General features: G+C 38.9%; 1 protein-coding gene across 1 annotated transcript in view; it reads left to right on the top strand.

The window, feature by feature from the left end:
* The first annotated feature begins 196 nt into the window (after positions 1-196).
* The window catches only part of Tfcp2 (transcription factor CP2), a 50,698-nt gene continuing 31,519 nt past the window's right edge, over positions 197-19,375 (top strand). Inside the window, 1 exon segment of the mRNA XM_053743380.1 lies at positions 197-1,010. Within this exon segment, the coding sequence (XP_053599355.1) occupies positions 889-1,010 (122 nt within the window). The 5' untranslated portion in view covers positions 197-888.

Raw genomic sequence — 19,375 nt, 5'->3', positions numbered from 1 at the left:
CGTACCCAAAAACACTTTAAACCCGGACACTCAACGCACGCCGGGTCCTTTCCGAGACCGCCCAACCCATCTCCGGGGCAGGTGGGGGGCGTGCAGCTAGCCTATCATCGCTGCGAGGCCAACAAAGTGCCTTCTTCATTGGCAAGCGGCAGGGTGACGTCATGTTCGCCGGGCTGGCGGAGGAAGAGGGTGCCATGATTGGTTGGCGCTGGGGCGGCGGGCAGTGGAGGGGCCTGGCGAGTCTGGGTTTCAAGCCTGTGCTGGACTTTCTCCTTCCATGTTTCCAGGCTGTAGGGGGCTACAGAGGGCGGGGAGTCGGTTCAGCAAAATCCTGGCTTTGATTCTAGGAGCCGTGGGGTTGAGAAAGGGTGACCGGAAGTGATCTTGGGACTGACCGGAAGTGAGGCCTGGAGGGGAAAGAGAGCGGGTCCCCGGAGGGAGGGAGGGGGCTTCCAGCAGAAGGGGGCGGGGGGAAAGGTGCAAAAGCGGCGTGGGAGCGTGGTGCGGGTTGCCGGGCGCTGCTGCTGGTCTGTGTGAAAGGTAGTGAGCGACCGCCAGCGAGCTCCAGAGGCTAGCTAGCCCAGGGAGCGGGAGTGCGGGAGTCCAGGGCTGTCTGTGGGAAGTCTGGAGTAGTTGAGCAAAGGGGGCCCTACGCTCCTGAGAACTGGGCGGGAGGGGTTTTGGAAGCCAGGGCGGCCGAGAGCGAGTAGCCAAGGGTACGGGAGATTAGTTGTGCAGCCAGTGCTGATCAGGCTTGGGGGTGGCTAGTGGACACTGCGTGTGTGATCTTGGTTTGGAGTTTTCTACTGTCCTACCCCTGTGGGGTGGAAGTACGCTCCGCGCCTTTGTAAAAGAAACGGTGTTTCCTGGGGCAAGGAAGGAGCCAGGATGGCTTGGGCTCTGAAGCTACCTCTGGCTGATGAAGTGATTGAATCCGGGCTGGTGCAGGACTTTGATGCTAGCCTGTCCGGGATCGGTCAGGAACTGGGAGCTGGTGCCTATAGCATGAGGTGAGTGAGATTTTCCTAGACCCTACCTTTTGGGTAACAAAGGCAGGATGGGGAATAAGAAAGGCGGGCTGGGTAGAGTTATTCTGCAGTTGGGGAAAAGGGACTTTTTTGTTGATTTGAGTTGTGAGTGTTGAGGAAGAAATGGAAAAAGAGATCGTAGGCAATGTGAAGTCAGCACGTCTAGTGAAGAAGGAAGAACGACTTCTGGTTAGCAATCAAATGAACGTTGAGAGACTGTTGTGCCTGTGTGGGAGACTTGGTATATGTGTATGTGTGGGTAAGTCTGATTTGTGTGAAGAAAGGGTTATGGTGAGCATATAAGGGATGGCTGAGGAATTAGGGATTTGGGAACTGGGGTTCAGTGATGAATATTGATTGCTTGTTGGAAAACAGCTGTATTTTATCACTAATCTCCTTCAAAGGCTTTCCTTACTTTGAGGGTTTCATACTTTCAAGACAAGCTGTAAAATGAAAAAGTTGCAAAAAGAACTTCTGGATGATTTTACACCTGCATATATCAAACTAATTGTTAATAATAGATTCAAAGTCTTTGAAAGCAGTATTGCTTCCTATGTAACCTATTTCATGCATTGGCTACTACATTCCCCTATGTGTTTCTTTAGTTTACAAGCGTGAAAGAATCATGTGTGGAAAGGTTGAAATATCTGCATCTTAGGGTTATATGGACTATAATTGGGTTTGTAAGTTTGAATAAGTTTTTCACTTATTATTCAATGAGTGAGTCAAGATACTTTAGAATCGAACATCTCATTGGGGTTATGAGTTTACAGGAAAAAGTTGCTTTTTATGGGTACGATGGACAAATTTTTCATTCTGGTAGTGAGATCCTTTGAGAGTTATGTAATGTAAAGTTCCTTTCTTTATCCCTGCTAATTCAAAGTAGCTTTCCACAACTGAAGTTATTTATGAATTATGAGTATTTCACCTTCTTCAGGAACTTTTGCTCACAGAATAATAGAGTCTATCTTTATATGAATATGTCAGTAATTTTCAGGGAAATTTAGGTTCTGTTATGTAATGCTATTAGTCTTGAAAAATTTATCTTTAGTTTTAACTTTAGCCTGTCCTTGTTTAGGTGAGTTTGATTATAAAAATAAAGATTAACTTGATCCAAGAGAAGTGCCCTGAATTTGCACATGAGTATCAGATATATTATTTGACATTTATTGCTGTTCATGTAAAGATTACCATATCAAAAAGGTTGATTATGTTTAGATTACCAAAGTTTAGAATCAAAATAATTAAATGTAACTATGTGTGTACTACTTCATGCTTTCCATGACATGTGACCTTATGTTTAGGAGCGCTTTCCAAATCATACTCTGTGCAGTCTTCACAGTTAGTAGGATGGTTTGCATATTTATATATTAAGACTTTTTTTCCAACATCAGCTGACTTTCAGAATATTTTCAAACACTACTTTTCTTAAGAGTACAGCATACCAGTGTTTTAAGTACTTTATTCTTTGCTTTGCTCACCTTTTCCTTTTTTCATGTATTATGTGCTTGTCTTTCTCTTGACTCTTACATATATTCAGTATTTTGTGTTAATTTGTTAGATATTGATTCTCAAACTTTAGTATTCAGAAGTCAACTGTTGTTCTTCTTAATAATAGTCTCCTTGCACCTTATTAAAGAAATGTTCTCTTTTACAAGCAATTTTTAAATTTGTTCTAATTAGTTATACGTGACAGTAGAATGCACTTTGACACCCATACATAAATGGAGTATACTTTTCATTCTTGTACATGATGTAGAGTCATACTGGTCATGTAGTCATATATGCACATAGGGTAATAATGTCTGAATTCATTTAACTATCTTTCCTCTTCTCATACTCCCTCCCCTCCCTTCACTTCTGCCTAATTCAGAAGCAACTCTATTCTTCCCTAGCCCCACCCCCCTTTATTAGCATCTGCATATTAGAGGAAAGACTCAACCTTTTGTTTTTGGGACTGGCTATTTTGCTTAACATGGTATTGTCCAGTTCCATCCATTTACCGGCAAATGCCATCATTTCATTCTTCTTTAAGGCTGAGTAATATTCCATTATGTACACACACACACACACACACACACACACATACATACATAACACATTTTCCTTATGCATTCATCTGTTGAGTGCACCTAGGTTGGTTCCATAGCTTAGCTATCATGAATTGGAACTTCTATGAACACTGATGTGGCTACATCACTTTAGTATGCTGATTAAGTCCTTTGGGTATAAACTGAGGAGTAGGATAGCTGGGTCAAATGGTGGTAGCATTCCAAGTTGTCTGAGGAATCTTCATACTGCTTTCCATAATGTTTGTACCAATTTGCAGCCCTACCAGCAATGTATGAGTGTACCTTTTTCCCCACATCCTTGCCAACATTTATTGTTGCTTGTATTCTTGATAATTGCCATTCTGACTGGCGTGAGATGAAATCTTAGTTTAAATTTGCATTTCTCTAATTGCTAGAGGTGTTGAACATTTTTTCATATATTTGTTAATCAGTTGTATTTCTTCTTCTGTGAAGTATCTGTTCAGTTCCTTAGTTCATTTATTGATTGGGTTATTTATTTTTTTGGTGTTAAGTTTTTTGAGTTCTTTATATATCCTGAAGATTAATATTCTATCTGAGGTGCAGGTGGTAAAGATTTTCTCCCATTTTGTAGGTTCTCTCTTCACATTATTGATTGTTTCCTTTCTGAGAAAAAACTTTTAGTTGACTTCATCTCATTTATTGATTTTTTTTTTTTTTTTTTTGCAGGGGCGGGTACCAGGGATTGAACTCAGGGACAGCCTACCACTGAGCCACATTCTCAGTCCTGTTTTGTATTTTATTTAGAGACAGGGTCTCACAAGGCTTAGCACCTTGTTTTTGCTGAGGCTGACTTTGAATTTAAGATCCTCCTGCCTCAGCCTCCCAAGCTGCTGGGATTACAGGCATGTGCCACCATGACTGGCTAATTATTACTTTTTTTTTTTTTTTAAATGTGGTACTGGGAAGTAAACTCAGGGGTGCTCTACCACGAATCTACATCCTCAGCCCTTTTTATTTTTAATTTTGAAATGGTCTCTTTAAATTGCTGAGACTGGCCTTGAACTTGCAATCCTCCTGCCTCAGCCTCTCAAATCTCTGGGATTACAAGTGTGCACCACTGCACCCAACTTCAGTTGTACACTTTGAATACAGAGTGAGTTCTATGGTACATGAATTATATGTCGACAGAGCTGTTGTAAGAGTCTTAAGAGATTAAAATTTTATGTTCAAAAAATTTTCCCTTTTTTTCTAAAGTTCAGGTGAAATTAAAATAACAGAAAATAACCAAATTAAAATGAACAATTAGTGGCATTTAGTATGATGAAAATGTTGTGCAACCACCACCTTGATTTCGTTCTAAAACATTTTTATCACCATAAAAGCAAACCTTGTGCCCTTTAAGCAATTACTCTGCATTTCCCCTCCCCTGTTCCCCTGGTAACCACCAATCTTTGTTCTATTTCCATGGATTTACTATTTTGGATATTTTCATATAAATGGAATCATACGGTATGTTACTTTCATGTCTGGCTTCTTTGACTTAGCAAAATGTTTTCAGAATTCAACCATGTTGTAGCATTATCACTACTTCAGTATTTCATTCTTTTTCATGGCTGAATGATATACCATTATGTATGTATAACACAGATTCCTTATCTGCTCATCCATTGATAGACCTGAGAGTTGTTTGTACCTTTTGACGATTATGAATAATGATGACATGGCCTAATGTTTTATGCTAGTCACTGTAGCAAATCGCCTGAGATGATTGATTAACATATAAAGAGAAAAGGTTCATTTGGCTCACAGTTTTGAAAGTTTCAGCCCTTGATCAAATGGCCCCATTGATTTCAGGCCCATGGTGAGGAAACACCTCATGGCCAGGCTTACTTTGCCATGAAACGGAGAGGATGGGACTGGGACCCACTATCCCCTTTAAAGGCATGCTCCCATGACCAGAAGACCTTCCACTAGGCCCCACCTCTTAAAGTTTCCACCACCTCCCTACAGTGCCAAATGGGGACTAAGCCTGTAACATGAGCTTTGGGAAGGCCTTCCAGATCCAAATTAAAACTTGTTTATAAAAGAAATGACCACAAAATATTTGTGTTTATACACAAGTTTCTGTGTAGACTTATGTTTTCATTTCTCTTGGGTATATATCTAGAATTGGAGATACTGGATCATATGGTAATTTTATGCTTAACTTTTGTGGAATTTTTTTTTTTTTTTTTTTTTTTTTTAGCAGGGGTTGAACCCAGGAGCACTACCACTGAGCAACCTCCCCGGCCCTTTTTTATTTTTTAGTTTGAGACAGGGTCTCACTAAGTTGATTAGGGCCTTTTAAGTTGCTGAGGCTGGCTTTGAACTTCAGTCCTCCTGTCTTAACCTCCTGTGTTGCTGGGATTACAGGCATGTGCCACTGCACCTGGCCTGTGTTTAACTTTTTGAGGAACCACCCAGATGTTTATATAGAAGCTGAACTATTTTACATAATGTGCAGTGTTCTTTAGAATTTTTATTTCTCCATATCCTTATCAACACTTGTTATTTTTCATTAAAAATTTTTATTAAAACTATCTTAAACAGGTGTTGAGTAGTATCTTGTGTGTGTGTGTGTGTGTGTGTGTGTGTGTATTTTGTGGTCCTGGTGACTGAACCCAGGGTCTCATGCATGCTAGGTAAGCGCTTTCACTGTACTACAACCCCAGCCCTTTTTATTTTATTTTGAGACCGGGTCTCACTAAGTTGCCCAGCCTGGTGTTGAATTTGTAATCCTCCTGCCTCATCCTCCTGAATAGTTGAAATTACTGGACTGTTCCACTGTACACAGCTTTGATTTGCATTTTCTCAGTGACCAATGATGTTGAGTATCTTTCATGTGCCTGTTGAGCATTTGTATATATCATGTGGAGAAATGTCTCTTGAAGTCCTTTGCCTATTTTTTAATTGGGTTATCAGCCTTTTTTTTTTTTTTTTTACCCCCTCTCTAGTGCTGGGGATCAAATCTGGGGCCCTGTGCCTGGTAAACATATGCTCTGCCACTGAATTATGCCTAAGTTTGTGTTGTCTTTATGCTTGTGAGTCGTTTAGAGTTCTTATGCAGTCTGGGTATTAAACCCTTATCAGATGTATGATTTGATATTATTTTCTCCCTTTCTTTAGGTTGTCTTGTACATTTTTGGAAATGTCATTTGATGCACAAGTTTTTGGTTTTGTGTGTGTGGGGTTTTGGAGTGAATCCAGGGGCTCATGCACATTAGGCAAGTGTTCTACCACTGAGCTACCTCCCTAGCCACAGCCTCCCCCGGCTTTTGTATATTTTGAAGCAGGGTCTCACTAAATTGCCCAGGCTGGCCTTGAACTTGAGATCTTCCTGCCTCTGCCTCCTGAGTACTTGGGATTACAGGTGAGTGTCAGCTAAAAGTGTTTAGTTTTATATATATATATATATATATTTTTTTTTTTTTTTTTTTTAATTGTTGATGGACCTTTTTTTTTTTCTTTATTTATATGTGGTGCTGAGGATCGAACCCAGTGCCTCACACGTGATAGGCAAGTGCTCTACCACTGTGCTACAACCCCATCCCAGTGTTTAGTTTCTATGAAGTCCATTTTGTCTAATTTTTCTTCTGTTGCTCTTACTTTTGGTATATCAGGGTAATGCTGGCTTCAGAGTATTAGGAAGTGTTCCCTCTCTTCTGTCCTTGTTTTGTTTTTGTGGCATGTGGGATTGAACCCAGAAGGTCTCTACCATTGAGTTATTCCCCCCGCCTTTTTTGAAATTTTTGTTTTGAAACAGGGTCTCACTAAATTGCTGAAGCCAGCCTCAGATTTACAATCCTCCTGCCTCAGCATCCTCAGTCACTGGGATTACAGGTGTGAATCACCATGACTCACTTCTTTTCTCTGTTTTGGAAGAGTTTGGCTAGAATTGGTGTTAATTCTTTTGTATTCTTGCAGTACAGGGGATTGAATCCAGGGGTGATCTAACACGAAACTGTAGCCTCAGTCCCTTTTTACTTTTTATTTTGAAACAAGGTCTCCCTAAATTGTCTCTGCTGATTTGGGGTCCTCCAGCCTCAGCCTCCTGAGTCCCTGGGGTTATAGGCATGTGCCACTAGGTCCAGCTGGCATTAATTTTTTCAATGTTTGATAAAATTAAACAATGAAGCCCTCTGGTCCTGGAATTTTCTTTGTTAGGAGGTTTTGATTATTGATTCAGTATCTTCATTTGTTAAGAATTTGTTTTATTGAGGCTTTATTTCATCTTGAGTCAATTTGGATACTTTGTTTTTTAGAAATTTGTTTCATTTAAATTATGTAATGTGCTGGTACACAGTATTTCTCTCTCTCTCTTTTTTTTGGGTGGTGGTGGTGCTGGGTAATTGAAACCAGGGCCTTGTGCATCCTAGGCAAACGCTCTACAACTGAACTACATCCTTAGTCCCACAGTAGTCTCTTGTATTCCTTTTATTTCATAAGATTATAATATCTTCATTTACATTTCTGATTTTGTAAATTTGCACCTTCTCTCTCTTTTTCTTTTTTTGCTAGTCATTCTAGCTAAGAGTGTGTCAGTTTTTTTTTTTTTTTTGAAGAACTAACTTTGGATTTTATTAGCTTGTTCTTTTTTTTAAAGTTATTTATCTCTGCTCTAATCACTATTATTACTTCCCTTTTGCTGGCGTTGGGTCTAGTTTGTGCTGCTTTTTCTCTTAAAGTATAGGGTTAGATTATGGATTTGATGTTTTTCTTCTTTTCCTTCTCCTCCTGCCCACTTGAGAAGTTCTTAAGAAACCTGAACACTCAAGAGACTGTCTCTTAGTGATAAGTGGGCAGGAGGAGGCTGACCAAACACCTGGGCTGTCCGAACAACTGGGTTCAAGTCATCATCCTCTACCCTCCCAAGTAGCTGGGATTGCAGATATGTACTTGTACTGGTTCCACCTTTTTTTTGTGTATGTGGAATTAAAACCATAGGTGCTCAATCACTGAACTATATCTTCAGCCCTTTTTGTTTATTTACTTACTTACTAGTACTGGGGATTGAACCCAGGAGTACTTTACCTCTATCCATATCCCCAGTGCTTTACTTATTTTTTTATTTTGAGAATAGGATCTTGCTAAATTGCTGAGGGTGGCTTCTAATTTGTGATCCTCCTGCCTCACACTCTTCAGGGACATCCTTATTTTTTTATGCAGGCATTTACAACCCTGAGTCTCCCTCAGAGTACTGCTGTCACTGCATCCCATAAATGTTGGTATGTGTATTTTTTAAATTTATATCAAAGTATTTTCTAATTTCTCTTGGTGATTTCTTTTCAACCATTGGGCATGTTGTTTAGTGCTCACATCAGTAGCATATACTTGAAAATTGCTGAGACAGTAGATATTAAGTGTTCTTCCTACAAAAAATGATAAGTATATGAGGTAGTGCACATATTAATTGGTTTGATTTAGCCTTTGGTATACTTTGTGATTTCCCAATAGGTCCCTTGACTCTGTTCAATTTTCTCTTTTCTCCTTAGCTTAAGTAATTTGCATTTTCCTGTCTTCATGTTTCCTCTGCCTGCTCAAATTTGGTATTAAGCTGAGTATGGTGGTGCACGCCTGAAATCCAGCAACTCGGGAGGCTGAGGCAGGGGGATCTCAAGTTTGAGGCCAGCCTGGGCAATTTAGCAGTACTCTCTGTCAAAATAAAGAAATTAAAATGATTGGGGATATAGCTCAGTATTCAAGTGCCCCTTGGTTCAGTCTGCAGTATTAAAGACAAACAAATCTGCTATTATACCCCTCTAGTGAATTTTTAAATTTTAGCTATTGTAACTTTTTCCCAGAATTTCTATTTGTTCCCTTTTGATAGTTTTTTTTTTTTTTTTTTTTTTAAGCTATTTATTGACCTCTTTACTTGTTTATACATTTTTCTCCTGATTTCTTTTCTGGTTTCCTTCAGTTCTTTGAGCATGTTCAAGTCAGTCAAGTCTTTGCCTAGTAATTTCATTGTTTGGGCTTGCTCAGGGTAGTTTTTGTCAATTTCTTTTATTTGCTGTGAATGTGCCCTGCTTTCCTCTTGCTTTGTATGTGTTTAGATTTCTGTTGAGAAATGAACAGTTTTGTGTATTGCAAAGTGGTAGTTCTGTAAGTCAGATTCTATTCTTTCCTCAGTGGTTACTGTTGTTACTTTATGAAAGCTGTGGTCAACCATTTGTTTAATGACTTTTTCCAGATTGTTTTTGCAAACCTTATATTCTTAATTGTATATGGTTACTGAGGTCTTTGTCTGTGATTAGTCAGTGAATTGACACATTTCCTTAAATATTTGAAACAAGTAAAGAAAAAGAGCTGGGTGTGGTGGTGCACACCTGTAACCCAGCTACTTGGAGGCTGAGGCAGGAGGATCATAAATTCAAGACCAGCCTTGGCAACTTAGGGAGACCCTTTCTCAAAATAAAAAATAAAACAGGACTGGGGATGTAGCTCATTGATAAAGCATACCTGGATACAAGTTTTAGAACTGCGCACGTGCACGCACACACACACACATCAAAAAAAAAGGGGGGGCATAAAAGAGGGGTTAGGGGTGTAGCTCAGCAGTAGAGTGTTTAGCATGAATGAGGCACAGGGTTTGATACCTAGCACTATTCAAACAGAAAGTGGGGGCTGGGGAGATAGCTCAGTCGGTAGAGTGCTTGCCTTATAAGCACAAGGCCCTGGGTTGATCCCCAGCACCCAAAAAAAAAAAAAAAACAACAGAAAGTGTTCTCTCCTTTATGTCCATGTATCTCTGGCAGCTCCTCAGCCGTCAAAAACAATAATCAAAACAGATAACCTTTGTTCAGTCTTCATCAGAAAATCAAACAAAAAATCCCAAAACATATAACCTTGATTTTTGGAGGAGAAGACCTCTGCTTTCCACCCAAGAACCAGCAAGATGCAGCAGGAACTTGGTCCACTTTCTTCAGAGCTCCCTGCCACAGGGCTAGGAGCTGGAAGATGAGAGAAGTTATACCAAATGCTGAAATTCACTAAAATTTGGCAGCCTTTTCTTTTCTTTTTTAGTTGTTGATAGACCTTTACTTTATTCATTTATTTATATGTGGTGCTGAGAATCAAACCCAGTGCTTCACACATGCCAGGCAAGTGCTCTACTTGAGCGCTTGCTCACTGAGCTACACCCCCAGCCGGCAGCCTTTTTCTCTTTTTTTTTTTTTTTTTTTTTTTGCGGTGCTGGGGATCTAACCCAGGGTGTTGTGCTTGCAAGGCAAGCACTCTACCAGCTGAGCTATCTCCCCAGCCCAGCCTTTTTCTTTTTTAGGCATTTCCCTAGATGCTGCAGATGTGTATTTAGATCTAAATAATTGCTTCAAGCAGCTCTTGTCATCTCAATAGTTGTTTTGGTGAAGGGACCAATTCCTACTCCATCATCTTCTATGATCTCTGCAGCTCATTTTCAGTGTCTTCTAACTAGTTGATCCCTGCTTTCAATTGAGCATACACACACACTCCCCACCAATTCACTCATTTTGTCTGTGCAGAGAAACCTTTGTAAGTGCCTGTACATTTTTGTGGTACTGGAAATTGAACCCAGAACCTCACACATACTAGGCAAGTAATCCACCATTGAGCTGTGTCCCCAGCTCCACTCCACTTCATTTTCTCTTTTTCCTCTTTGAGACATTGAAGACCATGATATCAAAAAGCAACCAAATATATGGGAGAAGTTAAGTTGCTCTGTGTGCCCGGGAGAAATCACAGGTTCAGAAAAGACCTGAGATCTTCAGGCCAGTCTTTGGCATAGAGATAACTTCTTCAGTCAAAACAAAAGCAAAAACCCAAAACAGCAAACCTCAAGGAAGGGGGAGAATTTAATTATTGAATCTGATATCCAGTATTGAACAAAATAATCATAAGGCATACAAAGAACAGAAAATATGACCCATTCAGATGGAGTATCCAGAAAAGAGAGATAAAAATTGGCAAAGAGAATATTTGAAGAAATAGTAGCCCAAACTGTCCAAATTTGATGAAAGATATGAATATAAGTAACCAAGAGGTTACCTGAACTCTAAGAGGGATGAACTGAAAAGAGATTCACACTGAGATGTGTTAGTGTTGAAAGACTGTTTTGTGGTATTGGGAATTGACCTGAGACTGACCTTGAATTTGCAATCCTCTTACCTCAGCCTTCCAAGTTGCTGGGATTACAGATGTCTACCATCATGCAGGGCTGAAAGATAATTTTGAAAGCAGCAAGAGAATGAAATAACTTGTCATGTACATAAAATCCTCTAAAATTTTTCTGGGGGGATGCTGGGGATTTAATCCAGTTTATACCCATAACCCTTAGTAAGATTTTTCAGTAAGAAACTCTGGATGCCAGAGGTAGTAGACTAATATATTCAAAGTGCTAAGTTAGAAATAAAGGAAAATGGGAAAATTCACAGGTTTATGGAAATTAACAATGGATCAAGGAAGAAATCGTAAGGAAAATTAGAAAATACTTAGAGAAAACAACAGTATATAAAAACTTCTGGGGCACTGAGGAAGCAGTGCTTAAAGAGAAATTTATAAAAGATGAGATCTCAAGTTAACATAATTTTATGATTTAAGGAACTGAAAAAAGCTTAAACTCAAAGGAAAGCTAGCAGAGGGACAGAAATAACAAAGATTAGAGCAGAAGAACTAAGTGTGGTGGCCCATGTTTGTGACCCCACTGGCTTACGAGACTGAGGCACAAGGACAAGTTCGAGGTCAACCTCAGCAACTTAACTAGATCCTTGTTATAGTTTTGATATGAGGTGTCCCCCAAAAGCTCATGTGTGAGACATTGCAAGAAATTATTATAAGTTGTAATTTAATCAGTGGATTAATTCACTGATGAATTAGGCACTAACTGTAGGCTGGTAGGATGTGGCTGGATGAGATAGGTCATTGGGGGTGTTCTGTTGGGGCTTATATTTTGCTTTGGTGAGTGGAGCGCTCACTCTGCTTTCCTGATTGCCATGTTCTGAGCCGCTTTCCTCCTTCATGCCCTTCGACCATGATGTTTTGCCTTGCTTGAGGCTCAGAGGTATGGAGTGGGCTGACCATGGACCAAACCTCTGAAACTGAGCCCAAATAACCTTTTTCTCCTGTAATTGTACTTGTCAGATTTTTTGGTCATAGCATCGCAGAAGCTGACTAAAATGATTCCTGTCCCAAATAAAAATAAAAAAAAATTTTAAAAGGGCTGGGAATGTATATCAATGGTAAAGTGCCCCTGGGTTCAATCCTTAGCACCATAAAACAAACAAAATCCCAACAACAACAAAACAAACAACAATGAAAAGACTAGAGCAGAGATAAATTAGAGAACAGAAAAATAATACAGCAAATCAAGGAAACCAAAAGTTGGTTCTTTGAAAAGATAACAAATATTGGCAAACCTTTATCTAGTAAAATTAGGAAATAAGAGGGAAAACCCAAATTACTAAAATGCTAAGACATAAAAGTGGGGATCTACTACTGATTCTACAGAAATAAAGAGGATTATAATAGAGTATTATGAACAATTGTATAACAATGAATTGGGTAACCTAAATACCTAGAAACAAACTCACCAAGACTAAACCACTAAAAATTAGAAAATTTAAATAAGCCTGTAACTAGTAAGGAGATCACATTAATAATAAAAAATTTCCCAACACACAAGTTCATTTTTTTCCTTTTTTTTTTTTTTTTTTTTTTTTGTACTGGGGATTGAACCCAAGGGTGCTTTGCTAAGTTATATCCTAAGGCCCTCTTAGGGTCTTGCTAAGACTAGCCTCTAACTCGAGGTCCTCCTATCTCAGCCTCCCGAGTTGCTGGAATTACAGGTGTGTACTTCCATGCCCACTCTGTCAATATTTGAAGAACTAACATGAATCCTTAAAACTTCAGAAAAATTGAAGAGGAAGGAACATTCCCTAATATAATGAGGTCTACATTGCCCTGATACCAAAACCCTACAAAGATTCCACAAGAAACTGCTACTTGTGCTGGAATCCATGACTGGAGACCCTAGAATTCTGATATCCAAGCGCAGAAGGGTGTACCAGCTCTAGGACAGAGAGTGATTCACCTTTTCTTTGTCTTTTGTTCTATCTGAGCTCCAAGCTGATTGGATGGTCCATCATTGAGGGTACATCTTCCCTGTCTCAGTTCACTAAGTCACATAACAGTGTCCTTGAAACACCTGTATGGACACACCCAGAAATAAGGCTTTACCAGCTTTCTAGGTATCTCAATCCTGTCATGTTGACACCTTCACTTAATTATCACCCTATATGATCCAGCAATTCCACTTCTGAGTATATACTCAAAAGAACTGAAAGCAGTCTTGAAGACCTTTGTACACCTAGTGTTCATAGCATTAACACAGTAGGAAAACAAGGATGTAGCCCAGGTGCCATCAGAGATGAATAAGCAAAATGTGGTATATACATCATTAAAGAGGAAGGAATTTCTGCCATATGCTACAACATGGATAAACCTTGAGGACATTATACTATGTAAAATACATAAGACAAAAGAAACAATGTTGTATCATTCTACTACCCAAGATATCTGGGGTCAAATTCATAGAATGCAGAACAGTGGTTACTAGGCGCTGGGAGCAAGGGGAAAGTTGAGTATATTGTTTAATGGGCATAGAATTTGAAAAACTTCAAATGATGAAAAGCTTTTGGAAGTGGATAGTGTTAATGGTTGCACAAGAGTGTAAGTGTACTTAATACCACAGAATGTGTTATGTCCTCTTTTTTTTTTTTTTTTTTTTTTGGTGCTATTGGGGATTGAACTCCAGAATATTTATTGTCTTAGTAAGACCCTCTCTCAAAATAAAGAATAAAAAGGTTTGGGAATAAAGCTTAGTGGTTAAACTCCTATGAGTTCAATCCCTGGTACCTAAAAAAAAAAAAAAAATTAAATGTTTAAAAAATTGATTCTAGCTGAGCACAGTGGTGGACACCTGTAATCCCAGAGACCTAAAAGGCTGAGGCAGGAGGATCACTAGTTTGAAGTCAGCCTCCTCAACTTAGACCCTATCTCAAACTAAAAAGTAAAAAGAGGAATGGGGGTATAGCTCAGTGGAAAAGCAACCCTGGGTTCAAGTCCTAGTACCAATTAATTAATCAATTAATTAATTAATTCCAATCAGATGAAAGATTTAGGTGTGAAGAACAAAAATATAAAACTTTTAAAAGACAATATAGGAAGTCAGGTGTGGTGGTGCACACCTGTTATCCCAGTAACTCAGAAGTCTGAGGCAGGAGGATCACAAGTTCAAAGCCAGCCTTAGCAATTTAGCAAGGCTATAAGTGACTTTGCAAGACCCTGTCTCAAAATAAAATGTTTTTTAAAACCTTGGGATGCAGCTCAGTGGTACAGCACACCTAGGTTCAATCACCAGTCTGTTTTATTTTTTGAGACAGGGTCTTGCTAAATTTCAAAGCTGTCCTCTAACTTACGATGCTTCTACCTCAGCTTCCTGATTCGCTGGTGTTACACGTGTGTTACCATGCCTGACTTTATCTGAATATTTCTTGAATCTGTTTCCTTTGTATCTGTACTTTCATTGCTAGTTCAAATCTCATTATTTCTTATCTAGACTGTTGCAACCAATCTCCCTATCTCTAGTTTGTTTTTTAAAGGGGTAGTTGTGCATGGTGATAACTAGAACTAGACCTAAGGGTTTTTTTGGCTTTGCCAGGATTGGCAATCTTTCTGAGCTTCTCTTTAAAATAGAGGTTATAGTGAAAATACTTATCAAGTTGTTATGAAGATTAAATAATACATGTAAAATAATCAGGACCATGTCAGACATAAAATAACTGCTAGCTAACAGTTATTACTATGGTTTAAATTCCAGTAGTCCAACTCCAGAACCTCTGAAGTTTTATTCTTTATTGAAGAAAAGGTGAACCTAGGATACATATTTGTAGATAAAAATTCTTAGAACTTGCTAATGTACATGAGAACAAGAAAAAAGGATCAATCTAGGATGTCTCCAAAAATTCTAGTTGGAGCTTTTTTGGGCAGGGGGTGGGTACCAGGGATTGAACTCAGGGTCAGTCAACCACTGAGCCACAGCAGCAGCCCAATTTTGTATTATTTAAAAAAATTTTTTTTAGTTGTCAGTGGACCTATTTGTTTATATGTGGTGCTGAGAATTGAACCCAGTGTCTCACACATGCTAGGCAAGTGCTCTACCACTGAGCTACAACCCCAGCCCCCCTATTTTGGATCTTATTTAGAGACAGGGTCTCACTGAGATGCTTAGCATCTCCCTGTTTCTGAGACTGTCTTTGAACTCACGATCCTTCTGCTCAGCCTCCTAAACCACTGGGATTACAAGCATGTGCTCCCGGCTAGTTGGAGGATTTTGATGGACATCTGTTGTCTTTTACTGAGAAGGGAGGTAGGCTGGGCATGTGTGGAGAAAGATCAAGAGATCTGTATTGGACCTGGTCCATTTGATGTTCCTGAGAGACATTAAAAAAAAAAAAAAAGTAGGTACTTATATAGGTAAATTTAGAATTCTATACAATACAGAAATCTACCTAGTAGACACATTTGAGAGTCATGAGAATAAAGTGGCACTTAAATGTGTGAGAATTAATGAGATCACTTGGGAGTATAGAATAAAATAGCCAAAATCAAGTCCTGAGGTTTTGTGGAGGAGAAGGGACTGACACAAGGGAGTTAAAAAAGCTATGGAGAGAGAAAAGAAAGTTAGAAAAGAGGGTGCTGGAATATTAGCTCAGTGACTGAGCACTTGTGTAGCATGCATGAGGCACTGGGTTTGATCCTCAGTACCACATCAAAATAAAAAAAATAAAATAGAGGTATTGTGTCCATCTACAACTAAAAAATAAAAAAAGAAAAAAGAAAATTAGAAAAGAGTATTCAGTCCATGGAGGAGACAGGTGAACTTAGGAGCTAGCTGTGTTGAATGCGCTTCAAAGCAAAAATAAGATGAACCCTAAGAAGTGACCATAGAGTTTGACTATGTGGAAGTCACTGGTGACCATAATCACCAGTTTCCATGGTGTACGCAGGTAGATCTGCTATGGTTCGAGGAATGAATCACAGGTGGTAGAGGAAGATTCTTAGGCATATGTAAGATTTACACTATGGGGAGAGGCAGTTGCAAGTAACAGGAAAATACTTGGGAGCTCTTCACAGGGGTTGACAGCCAAGTATTCAATATAGATTTGATAATAAATGACAACAGCTTTTTCTTGACTATTCATCCATATTTGTAACCCAAACAGATTTGCTGAGTAGCATATATATAAAGATGCAGATTGCCTAACAGGCATTTTATTATTATTTTAGTCATTTTTTAAAGCCTTGTTTTATGAGTACCTACTACCCCAGAGTTGAGGGTTTTTTTTAAATTTTATTTTTTTTTTTTTGGTGCTGGGGATTAAACACCCAGGGCCTCTCACAAGGCAAGTGTTCTCCTACTGAACTATGCACACCCACCCCAACAGACCTTGTTGTTGCTAGGGTGACAGGACAATAAGATCTTGCAAGAATGCATCTTGCATTCTTATGGGGGGAAAATAGAAGAGACTACTAAACAGAAAAGAAAAATTTGCAACAACTGTCATGATAAAAATATATGGGATCTTCTTTAGGTAGAGTGATCAGTGTAGGTCTCTGCAGAGGTAACACTTTAGTACAGACCTAAATGATGAACAAGAACCATGCAGAAGTCTAGAAATTCAGCCCTCTGGGCAGGGGGATCAGCCATTGCAAAAACTTTGCATCTTTTTCAGGTTCTAATGTGTAATTAGTTAGCTGATATTTAATTGATCCTCTCATTCCATTCGTGTATAGAACGCCACACCTTTAGAAATATCTAGAGCATTGAATGGGAACTTTGGCATTGACTTTTTCTGAATATTTCCTGGATTTGTCTCCTTTGTATCTGTACTTTCAATACTGGTTCAGATTCTCATTATTTCTTACCTAGACTGTTGCATTAGCCTTCAACTAATCTCCCTATCTTAGATTTGTTTTCTAAGAGGTGGCAACTTCATGAGGTAAAGTACTTTTACTGTTATCTCCATTTTATTTTATTTATTATTTTTATTTATTTATTTTTTTGTGTGTACTGCTGGGGATTGAACCCAGGGCCTCGTGCTTGCAAGGCAAGCTTTCTACCAACTGAGCTATATCCCCAGCCCTGTTACCTCCATTTTAAAGAGAAGCACAGAGAGATTCAGTAACTTGACCAATCCTGGTGAAACCAAAATTCAAACCCTTAAGTCTAGTTCTAGTTATCACCATATTTTCCCTCGGGATTATTTCACACAGGTGCTGTTTTATGCCAGGCATTGAATGATAAAACTTGGTTAAAATTTTCTTGTTTGTTTGCTACTTAAAACATAACAAGGTGTGTAAGTGCTTGTAAAATTGTCTTTTCAATCCTATTTCTCACTGTACTGTATTTCCCTCTCTTTTCCCTTTGAAGTTCTACCTGACAAACACTGGAAGATATTTTTAGACCTAAAAAATTTGGCACACACCTGTAACCCTGAGGCAGAAATATTGCAAGTTCAAAGCCAGCCTCAGCAACTTAGGGACCCTGTCTCTAAAAAATACAAAAAAGGAGTAGGGGTGTGGCTCAGTGGTAAAGCACCCCTGGATTCAATCCCCAGTATAGAAGAAGGAGGAAGAGGAGGAGGAGGAGGAAGAAGTTGTTTTGAGGCTAACCATTATTAAGGACCAAGAATGTCATTCACTTGAATATATAGCCCATGAATATTGTTGTAAATTGCCTTTTTAAAATAAACTTAATAAAAGAACCTGGTACTAATGATGCCACAGGTGATGTTTTCAATTAGTGGTGGTTTAATGAGATTGGTAGACTGGTGAGAGCTAATCCTATAATGTATGGAAAAAAACTGATAAAGGAAGCCTATATCTGGTACATTTCCTGAGGTAGGGCTTTGCTAATTCGAATTTCTTTTATTAAGCTTCTTAATGTCTTATAAGCTCACCAGAAGTAAATTTGTTTTTGTAGTACTGGGTATTGAATCGAGGAACATGCACATGCTGGACAAGGACCCTACCACTGAGCCACATCCCCAACCCTTCTCCAGAAATATCTGACACTAGTCATATACTTTTCAGCTTCCAAAGTTAAGTGTAGCATATGGATTCAAATCATAAGTTTTTAGTGACTTTGCTTATAGAAGTGGTAATTGGCAGATAATTCAGCAGGGTAAAAATGTGGGGGACTCAAAGACTGGGGAAGGAAAAAAGATCAGTTTTGTTTTTTGATAAACTTTGAGATGTTCATAGTGAATATACATCTGGTATCTCATAACTGATGTCAACTGATCTGATAACTCTCCGAGGAAGCAGAATGAAGCTCTTGAAGCTCTTCTGAAAGTGTTTAATAACTTTAATCCCAGTTTGAGATATAGAAAATATTTCCAGAAACAGTATTCCCCAAGAAAGACTGTCAGATGACCAGCATCTCTGTCAGGACAGCATAAAATTCAGCTATGGTATAGTTTTTATCTACTTCTCACAATGTTTTGGCATCAAACTCAACAGTCCATTTTCCAGGCTTTAAGTTGGAGGGGATATAGTTAAACTACTCAGGGCAGAGTTGTATAAAACACCCAGTAGAAACTTACTAGACCCTTTTGAGTTACATCATTTTTACTATATATTTCTAAATAGTTCACTTATGCACCCTTGAATCTTAGTAGAACCATAAAGAGAGTGACTAGTAAGAAAGAAAACAATAGGTATTGGCAGAATAATTTAGTATGATTTGTTGTTGAAAGAGAAATTTAGTTGACAATGATGCCGGGCTTTGTAAGGGAACCTTTAATTTGTTTTTGCTATATTTCAGCCACCTAAAATAGGACCCAGAGCATAGTAGGTGCTCAAAGACTATTTATGGAATTGTTTTTTAAAATAAGTTTTGAAGATATGTATTGATCCAGTGTCAAGCTAAGTGCACCTCAGTAGTGGTGATGGATATACATAAACTGGAACAAACTCCCTCACCCTTTGTGGTGTTTCAAAAGACTCACTGGGGACCTCTGTAAAATCAGGTCTTGGTATAAAAAGGTGGTCTTCCTAGATGACAGAGATCAAACCCATTACCATGGCTTGTTAAGATGGCACTAAGTAGTTAAGTTAAGCTCACCAACCCCTTCCCTGCATTCTAATTTGATTGACATGGGATATGGCCTGGAAGGGATTTTTAAAAGCTCCCCAGGTGACACTAATGTACAGCCAAGATTGAAAGCCACTGAAAGTTAT

This window comes from Sciurus carolinensis, chromosome 4 (genome assembly GCF_902686445.1).
Source record: "Sciurus carolinensis chromosome 4, mSciCar1.2, whole genome shotgun sequence".
NCBI lineage: Eukaryota > Metazoa > Chordata > Mammalia > Rodentia > Sciuridae > Sciurus > Sciurus carolinensis.
This window is presented reverse-complemented; position numbering and strand designations above follow the sequence as displayed.